The sequence below is a fragment of the Gadus morhua genome, chromosome 8 (genome assembly GCF_902167405.1).
Source record: "Gadus morhua chromosome 8, gadMor3.0, whole genome shotgun sequence".
NCBI lineage: Eukaryota > Metazoa > Chordata > Actinopteri > Gadiformes > Gadidae > Gadus > Gadus morhua.
The window spans coordinates 11,638,833-11,648,754 of NC_044055.1; the positions used below are offsets into that span (position 1 = coordinate 11,638,833).

The 9,922-nt window shown below is 50.4% G+C and overlaps 1 protein-coding gene across 1 annotated transcript; it reads right to left on the bottom strand.

Annotated features, from left to right (window-relative positions):
- Positions 1-1,761: 1,761 nt before the first annotated feature.
- marchf11 (membrane-associated ring finger (C3HC4) 11) lies at positions 1,762-9,438 on the bottom strand. The gene is made up of 4 exons (XM_030364412.1): positions 8,013-9,438; positions 4,792-4,947; positions 3,283-3,475; positions 1,762-2,746 (listed from the first exon to the last, which is right to left on the bottom strand). Exons 1-4 carry the CDS (start codon positions 8,355-8,357, stop codon positions 2,421-2,423), a joined length of 1,020 nt encoding a protein of 339 aa, XP_030220272.1. The 5' UTR covers positions 8,358-9,438; the 3' UTR covers positions 1,762-2,420.
- Positions 9,439-9,922: the final 484 nt, after the last annotated feature.

The window sequence follows — 9,922 nt, forward strand, 5'->3', positions numbered from 1 at the left end:
CAGCATCAAGATAGCTACAGCGAAGCTCTCTCAGTGTGTTGATACTATGGGGTGAACTATCAAAGATGTAGCGCACCAATTGCTAGTATTGGGGCGGCATAGCTCATCATTACATAGACATTTTTCATTTTGTGATAAGCACAAAATGTGTCAGATGTGTTTATAGATATATTGGGAACAAAACTTGATATTGGGCCTTCACAAACTCGCCCCCTAGTGGCCGTGGCAGACATTTTTCATAATGGCCACCAGCGGTTGGTCAAACTTGGGGCCTATTCCATTGGGCCCACATGGAATAACGGACATAATCTAGATCCTAGTAAACCTTAGAACCAAATAAAATACTCACTCACAATTCTATGGACTTCTACAAAGTAAATTTCATTATCTTATTATATAGTGTCGTGTGTGTGAACATTGTCTATGGCTGAATCCGAATACTCATATTTGACTGCTATATTGTATGCATTTTGTAGTACGCCACAAATATAGCGCGTCCGAATGCTCAGTACGCATTGTGTAGTACGGAAAACGTTTCCAAATGCGTACTACCGCCACAGTATACAACGGTAGGTCACTACGCTATCCCACAATGCTACCGGAGTCTGGTAACGAACGAAGAAGAAATGGCTGACCCAACACCACCAACAGCTGCTCCCGCAAATTTTGAAATATCGAAATGTAAGTACAAGTATTAAATGTTTCTTTAATTTACCAACATTTTAATTTAATAGCAACTATGAACAGACGGTAAACAGGTAACTTATCAAGGTAATGTTGCCGGCATCTGAGGGGAGATACGTCATCTCTAAACATCCGGTGGAGTTTCGGCGGTGTTCGGAGGCGTTCTACGCATAGCTGTAGACCGTGCTACACTGTTAAGTGTAGTACGGTCAAGTAGTAGACACTGAACAGAAATAGTATGTACTAAGTATTCGGATGCAGCCATTGACTTTAGGATTGTTAACTAACTTCTTCTTTGGCAACCTTCATGTCTTGACACCTCTTTGATAGGCTTTTATATTAGTTGTATAGTCTGTAGTCTTGGATTTGAAAAGGGGCTACTTTCTCTGATTGTAATGGCATCGATCTTTAACCTTTCCACACAGAAACTGTCGAGTCAAAATGATAGCAGTTAGCGAGTTGGACAGAAGAGGTTGTTATCATCTGGAGGCTAGCTAGCTATCCAGGGTTCCTTTTGGCAAACACTGTTGAAGTGTCTGAGCAAGGCTCCCAACTTCCCTGTGTTTCAGATGTTGTCAGTCAATGAACATTCATCCCTGTACAATAGTACAATACGAATATGCATTCTATTACTATTGTGAATGTATTGGACATCTTACCTTCGTTTGACAGTGTTGTTTCTGACTAAAGAATTTATTGTAGCGAAAACGCATAGTTTCTTCAACTATCGTTCTACCAATAAAACAATTATAATGCACTATCTGAAATATGTGAATTGCTAATTCAGATCATGTTTGAATATATGTCAACTGATTCTCATGTATGGGAATTTAAGCAAAGATGATTGTAGCATTCATGCTTCTTAGTGCTTGGCACTTGGTTCTATGAACATACTGTACTTACTGTACCGACGGCGATATATTGTTTATTTTTCTTCTGACAAATGTACTTATTGTAAGTCGCTTTGGATAAAAGCGTCTGCTAAATGCCCTATGTTAATGTCTTACAATAACGTTCTCCAGTCATTTGTAAGCTCAGGACATTTGTACGAGGTGAAGAACCACGAATCTTCCTCTCTGAATATAAACTTCCTTTATACATTACATTCATGTTACATTCAATAGCCATTGATAGATGGCCCACCGACAAAGTCACATTCACGTCGTATCTCTGCTACTCGCGCCGCCATTTTAACGCCTGTCATCAGCCTCGTGCTAAGGCACCGGAATGAACCAGTTCTTCCTGGGTCGGGAAGGAAAAATAAAACAGGTTTTCGGAAGCTCAACAGAGAATTTCACACTGGTACAAACAACCGACCCTTTGATTTTAAAGGTCCTTTAAGTTGTGTGGAACCGGTCTGACCCGGCCTAGCGGACCCGCCTCATGGCTCCACCTAGTCTGTTAACAGTTCGAAGATGTCTTCAAAAAACAGCAAGAGGCTACAAATCCAAGGGGTGGAAGAAGAACCAGGACTGCCATAAAGAATGTTACATTCAATTAGATATTAAACAATAACCGACAGCAGCACAGCGGTGGTTTGTGGTCCATTCCCCGGATCAGAAACCAGCTTCCAGAGATCTGAGCTGACTCCGGATCAGAGACCAGCATCCAGACCCAAAGATCTGACCTGACTCCGGATCAGAGACCGCCGTCCAGACCCAGAAATCGGACAATATTCACCAGGACTCTGGGTCCGGACCACCCCCCTCTCCCTCGCCATTGTCCTCTCCGTGACATCACACCGACGTGACCCGCACCACCACCTCCCCGGACCCCCGGGCCCCCCCCCCGCCGGGCCCCGCTCCGCATGGGCAGAGGTAGGGCCAGCAGGGGCAGCTCCAGGGGCTGTTGGGGGCCAGCTCGGAGGTCTGCAGGGGCCTCTCCCCCAGGGGGCCCAGGGGCAGCCAGAGAGTCCGGGGGACGAGGGGGGCGGCGGGGCCCCCCGCGCTGCTCTCCTCCAGGTCCGCCGCCTTGTCGTAACTGCGGACGTCCCAGTGCAGGTTGACCGCCCGCCAGCGCAGGAAGACACCGTGCACGGCCGCGCCCTCGTGCACGATGAGGCCTGGGGGGAGGGGGGAGAGAGGCGGGGTCAGACCGGCCGGGACCAGCAGCGCCGGTCCCACCAGGTGGGAGTGTGATTGGCCGTTACAAGCCGTTTGAAAACCTGCCTTTTCCTGTGTTTTAGTGACATCACAAGTGGGTGTGTCCACCTAGATGTTCGCTGGATAGAACAGTCTACCAGCCTACCCAGTGGACTGTAGCAAAGGTTGCTTATCTATCCGTCATACATCTAGGTGAACACGTCCACTTGTGATGTCACTAAGGCACAGGGAAGGGAGGATTTTAACCCTAGGGGTACTTTGGAGTACTGCAGGGGGTACTCTGAAAATGTCTTAAAATTAATAAATTAAAATGTTTTAACCCAACAGTTGCATAAAGCACAGGCCCAAGTTTCGCACAAAAATTTTAATAAACTTTTAATGTTCATGTTTACACTGAAAACTAGAACAAGGGGGTAAACTAGTAAATCAAGTTTGAGAACCACTGCTCTAGATGACATGTGACACTCAAACAAGGGTTCCACTAGGGGGCGCTCACCGACACAGACCAGGTCCATGAAGCCGTACATGCCATAGCAGATCTGGAAGAGCACGTCGCGACGCTGCCAGAGGGCCTGGGGGCTGAGTGCCGACCACAGCAGCCAGGTGATGGAGGCCATGAGGAACAGCGAGCCCAGGAACACAGCCACCATCTGGACCTTCTCCACCAGCGTGATGCTGATGCTCTGCCACTGGGGGCAGGAGAGAGGCCATTAGCATTGATGGACTCTTTTTCTTCTTTTGGGTTTTTATTGGTGGTTGGCACAGAGCTTTTTGGTTTATTGCCGCCAATTCTGAACTGGACTATGAATCAGCGACCGTTCTAATTTTCTTCTTTTTTTTTTACAATTTTGCCAGACTCCACTCAGCGACATTATTAGAGTCGGAGAAGCATGGCCTGATGCTCTGTAATCAATACATTGGCAAGAAGTTTCAAATCAATACTTGATGTAGAAACAAGAAAACAACAAATCAGCAGGCACAATCTTAATCAATACTCATATATAATACAGTTGACCAATAAATGTAGGATTTATTGTTGTTTTTGTTGTAAATATGCTTTATATCTGATGCTCTTGAGTTGAGGTATAGATTTCTCGTCTCTTTCCCCTACTGTCCCTACTGGAGTGTATTACTTGGCCTGGTCTGAAGCCGCAAGCTCCGGGGAGTGGAGGTTGTAAAAACAATATCTCGTTAATGCGTCATTAACAGCGGGAGGCGAGGGAAGCCTGGTGCTGTAAACCTCAGGGTTCCCTTGGCCCTAAATCTCCAGTGCATCGCGGTTAGAAGTGTCAATATCCGTTAGCATTGCATGTAGTAGTTCGGTTAGTGGTTAGCACTGTTATTATTAATGTGCTTAGTCGTTAGCAATGTTGTTAACAGTTAGCAGTGTGCTTAGCAGTTAGCAGTGTTGTAAGTGGCTGGCACTGGGGTTAGCAGGGTTCTAGGTGGTTAGCAGTATGTTTAGCGGTTAGCAGAGTTGCTAGCAGTGAGCTTTGCCGTTGGCAGTGTTGTAAGTGGTTAGCAGTAGGCTTAGCGGTTAGCAGTGTTGTAAGCAGTTAGCGGTGTGCTTAGTGGTAAGCAGTGTGCTTAGCAGTAAGAAGTGTTGTAAATAGTTAGCAGTGTGCCTAGCGGTTAGCATAATGGTAAGTGGTTAGCAGTGTGCTTAGCAGTCAGCAGTGTTGTAAATGGTTAGCAGTATGCTTAGCGGTTAGCAGGGTTGTTAGCGGTTAGCAGTGTTGATAGCTGTTAGCAGTGTGCTTAGCGGTTAGCAGGGTTTTTAGCGGTTAGCAGTGTTGATAGCTGTTAGCAGTATGCTTAGCGGTCAGCAAGGTTGTTAGCGGTTAGCAGGGTTGTTAGCGGTTAGCAGTGTTGATAGCTGTTAGCAGTGTGCTTAGCGGTCAGCAAGGTTGTTAGCGGTTAGCAGGGATGTTAGCGGTTAGCAGGGTTGTTAGCGGTTAGCAGTGTTGTTATCGGTTGGCCTGTGTGGCTAGCGGCAAGCGGTTACCTGCCAGGGCCTCTTCATGGTGATGGCCAGGATGTTGAAGTGGTAGCAGCAGAGCTCACAGCTCCAGCAGCCGCGCTCGCTGATCCACTTCAGCAAGCAGGTCTGGTGGGTGTAGCGCACCGAGCCGTCACAGCGGCACGGGTTCAGCAGGTCGCCCTGTGGGTCAAAGGTCAAAGGTCACGGTTCAAACCTGGTCAGGGGAGTCTGATCACACAGTCGACCCATTGTTAGGATGCCTGGGGTTAATAAAGCTATCGTTTGAATCTAAGAAGGGTTCTGAACCATTTGGTCAAGAGGTCGGAAAGGTGGCTTCTTATTTTCAAAAGACCTCTCTGTCTGGGAGACACGAGAGCAGAGCACAAATCAAAGACGGCCGTGAGTTTCCCCCTGTCTCCTAAATACGCTCAATTCTAATTAAAACGTGATGAAAGGGGCTAGGGCCAATCACCTTGATTCAAAGCCCAATGAGTAAATTAATGAACAGAGCTCAGCACAGAGACCCTGTGTAACGTCAAACTCTAAAGGTCAAAGAACCCTGCATTCTAAGGCCTCTCCCACCGGCTCACTCATCGGTAGACAGCCCTCTTCATCAGGGTGCACCTCAGGGTACGATACCGGGACCACTTCGGATGAAAACGCCTCTGAAACGCCCCGCTATGGATCCCATTTCCTCACTCATTACAGACGTTTCTATTAACCTTGAGTGTTCAGCCCTGGTCCCAGCAGGCGGTGGGAACAGGAGGTGTCCCTGAGCAAGACGCCTCACCCTTACTGCTCCTGACGAGCTGGCTGTCCATGCATGGTTGACACCGCCGTCGGTGTGTGAATGTATGTATGAATGGGTGAATGTTAGGTGATGTTGTTAAGCTCTTAAAGTCGCCACTGGTTAGAGGACTGCTGTATAAATGCAGTTTATCATTGCCCACTGCGGAAGGCATCGAGGTCGGAGCTGCCAATGGTGGGTCGCTGCGTCGCAGTGTATTATTAGCCTCTTAAGGTCGGTCACTGGTAGCTCGTTCTTCACGGCCGTGTGCTTACCTGGCGGCTCACAGCGAGGCCCCAGTGACGCCGGCCTGATCGATGAACAAGATGAACCATCCATCTCCCAGTCCGAAAATCAAACCAACACCCGGGGGCGGGGGGGAGGCGACCAGAGTCGAGAGTGGTGGTGTGGTGCGGTGAGAGCACTCCAGATGTGTCGGCATTCAATTTGAGCTTCAAAAGGGATGCGGGAATCTGGTGATGGAGTCTGAGTGAACCGGCGCTTTCAGCTTCCGTTATCGGAGGCGAGTGAAACGGGATACATGATCCAAAAGCGGGAGGGAGGTTGGGACAGGTTTAACCTCCATTGATAAAAATACATTGCATTACGTTGTTCAAACTCTCCATCACGTTGACCCAGCCCCCCTTGGTCCTTGGGAGTCCCCCACAATGCATTGCGGCCGGTAGTGGGCCATGTCCCTGCGTTGAAATCCAATATGGTTGCACAGGGCCGGAGGTGGAGGATTGGATTAGAGCTAATAGTCTGAGGGCCACATGGGGAGGCAGGATATTCACTTAGACCGCGTGCCTCGGCCTCACCGGTACACAGACACACACTGCTGCTGCTGCCTGGGGCTCAGATTACAGACTGACTCCTACTGGACCAGGACTACTGGACAGACGGACAGACCGGGACTACTGGACAGACTGACAGACCGAGACTATTGGACAGACTGACGGACCGGGACTACTGGAAAGACTGACGGACCGGGACTACTGGACAGACTGACAGAAGGATAGAAAGGCAGGCGGACAGATCGACTGACTGAATCTCTCCGTCTGACTGATGGAGAGATTGACTGACGAGGAGGCTGCCAGTTTGACAGACTGACTGATTAACAGAGACAGGTTAACTGACTAATTAACAGAGACAGTTTAACTGACTGGCAGGCTGATTAACAGAGGGACAGGTTGACTGATTTACTGACTGATTCACAGAGAGACAGGTTGACTGACAGGCAGGCTGACTAACAGAGACACAGGTCGACTGACTTAGTGACTGGTTAACAGGGAGACAGGTTGACTGACTGGCAGGCTGATTAACAGAGCGACAGGTTGACTGACTTGCTGACTGATTAACAGACAGGTTGACTGACTGGTAGGCTGAATAACAGAGAGACAGGTTGACCGACTGACTGACTGACTGACTCAACAGTTGAGCCGGTGTAAACATCCTTCTAGTCGGATAGAGGAGCTAACCTATGACGTCTGCCTCGTCCATTAGAGACAAACCTTTAAAAGCCTTCTCTGTAAAGTGCCCAATCAGGGATTCAGTTCAACCAGCCCTCTCAACCAAGTCACTGACTGCATCGTGGTGAATCACCCTATGAGGCAATCGTTGGCATGTTTGTATTCCTGAACAACTGTTGTTCAAGTCGGACCAAACTGATAACAAATACTGTTGCATGTTCAACAAGGACCTATATCTGCATCGATACCGCGCTAATCCAATCTGATCTCAATTACATTTAGCAGACGTTTTTATCCAAAGCTGACCCACACAGGGCGACAGCCAGCTCGTCAGGAGCCGTCAGGGTGAGGGGTCACGCTCAGGGACACCTCGGCAGAGCCGGGGATCAAACTAGCAACCTTCCAGTTTCCAGGCAACCCCCATTTAGTCCTAAATCCCACCCGATCTTCTGTACTGCTGGTTTCAAGGTGTCATTATTTGCTGGTTAACCGTTGGTCATTAATGTTTTTAAAGTGCTAATTGACAGTTGTTAATTGATTGGTTGAAAGTGGTTCCAACTTGTTTCTGTTCTGTGCTGCAGTTGCTCGCTATCACAGTAATCACACACACACACACACACACACACACACACACACACACACACACACACACACACACACACACACCTGTAGACTCCATATCACTGCATTCAAGCATCGTTCCAACTTGTTACTGAGATCGAGCTAATGCTATGAACTAGCTTGTGACGGTAGCTGTCCGTGGTGCTGTACTTCATCTGAATCCGGCCAATCAGACGCTCCGCGATCACACTCTAACTAGGCAGCCCCTAAATCGGTCTGAGTACTAATGGTAGTCCACCTGCTGGTGTAGACCAGTCTGAGTGTGTAGACCACCTGATGGGTGTAGACCAGTCTGAGTGTGTATACCACCTGCTGGGTCTAGACCACCTACTGGGTCAGGTGTAGACCAGTCTGAGCGTGTGGCCCACCTGTTCGGCGCCCTGGAAGCAGATCCGGCAGCTTGGCGTAGGGATACAGGACTCGCTGCTGCTGCTGGAGTGCAGGGCGGCAGGGGACTTGTCACCGCAAAGACGACCCCCCATCGCGCCCTCCTCCTCGTCCTCCTCCTCTTCCCGATCCTCGTCCTCCCCGTCGCTCTCCGGTTCCCCCGCCGGTTCATTCCCACCAGACCCTTCGCGCGGTTCGTCCACGTCGCGTGGGCGTCCTCGCGGGTATTCCCCCGTGGCGCCAGTTGTCGTCGTGCAGCCCTCCCGCTGCTCCTCTCCCCCTGTGGCAGGGCCCGTCTCTCCCGCCTCTCCCTCCTCGGCGCTCATCGTGAGATTCAGAGCCGACACGCAATCGCATAGATGCTCACGCGACGCTGTTCCCCCACCGAAGCGACGGAGCCGCGAGCCTCACCGCCCCCCGGTAGACGTGTCGTGTTCCCCCCTACCCCCCGCTACGCCCCGTGACGTGGTGACGGTATGGCACTCTGACAAAGTTGAGGACGGACGGCCAGCTCTGCGCACGCGACACCCGGCCGTCGCTCCTGGTCGGTAACAGCTGCCCCGGAGATCATGTCCGGTCGGCCGCCGTGCATCGCCCTGGATACGGTGGATCTCCGAGCGCCTCGGGAGCCGTCGGGGATCACCACATAGTCGCCCTCCTTTACTCACCTATGTCTCGTTTCCAAGGTAACCGGCGGTTGGATAAAGGTGATAACTGGCCAGACACACGCGCGCCCCCATCCGCACAGATGAACGAACGTCCTCTCTCCCGCGAGACGGAACCGAACTGGGAGCGCGTGAAAGAGGATAAGCTGTGTCACGTGCACGGCGGTGTACACCCTGGAGCGGCGCAAGGGAGGGAAGAGTGCGGGCTTGCGCGTGAGAAGATGTATGTGGTGTGATGTAGCTAGCGACCTAACCCCCCCCCCATCCAACAGCATCCTGCCGCTCGTGCTGCTGCCTTATAGATGATGTCATCGTGCAGGTCGACGGGTTTACCTCCGGGAGTCGCCGCCCCCCTCCTCACAGGTGGTTGAAAAGGTCGCCATTCTGTTGCGTTGTAATGATACGTTGACGCCTCTCCCAACCGTTAACCGTTATTAAATTACGTTTGTATTGGACCAGGTAACCGTTATTAAATGACAGCTACCAGTGTCCACCAGTAGAAGACTGTGGTTGTACTGGGATGCTCCCCACATCCACCAGTAAGTGTCTTGTATATCCCAGTAGTAGATATGCAGTGTGTAGGCCAGCAATAGTCTTACGCAGCCAAAGAAACGACCCTCCCTCAGCCAATCAGGGCCCAGAGCCTCCGGTCAATTGAAGGCCCCCAGGGCTCAACGGAGATCAGGAGGGAGTAAGAGGAGAGAAGAAGAGGAGGAGAGAAGAAGAGGAGGAGGGAGGAAGAGTAGTGAGAATAGGAGGACGAAGGCCTGGCGTTTCTTCATGAAGAGTATGTGGTAGTGTTGATGAAGAAGGTTCATCAGGAGAAGGAAGATTATTGTTGATGTCCCTTAGGGAGTCCAACTGTTGCTAGGGTCTGCTCACCATAGTGTTATACTGGTTATCCTGGGAGCTGGCCAGTATAGCCACAGTGTTCTACTGGGAGCTGCCCAGCACAACCGCAGCCTTCTAACGGTGGAGACAGGATGTAGCGGACAGGAAGTGGCGTGGTTACGGAGGTCAGCGGTACCTGCGTTGTCATGACGACGTCATCAGGTGATGACATCGATCAGAGGAGGACGGCTGATCACACACACACACACACACACACACACACACACACACACACACACACACACACACACACACACAGTCCTGGGGGCCCTTAAACAGTAGAACATTACTCATCAGGACATTAGCGCGGCGGTCTTCAACGGCGGTCTCGTGCC

What these genes read in the sequence shown, in the direction of transcription:
- marchf11 (XM_030364412.1), bottom strand. Translation starts at nt 8,357, where the DNA reads ATGAGCGCCGAGGAGGGAGAGGCGGGAGAGACGGGCCCTGCCACAGGG. An exon ending in CCATGAAGAGGCCCTGGCAG is followed by an intron (nt 3,476 to 4,791) that starts GTAACCGCTTGC and finishes TCCTGCCCCCAG; the next exon opens with TGGCAGAGCATCAGCATCAC. An exon ending in CATGGACCTGGTCTGTGTCG is followed by an intron (nt 2,747 to 3,282) that starts GTGAGCGCCCCC and finishes CCCTCCCCCCAG; the next exon opens with GCCTCATCGTGCACGAGGGC.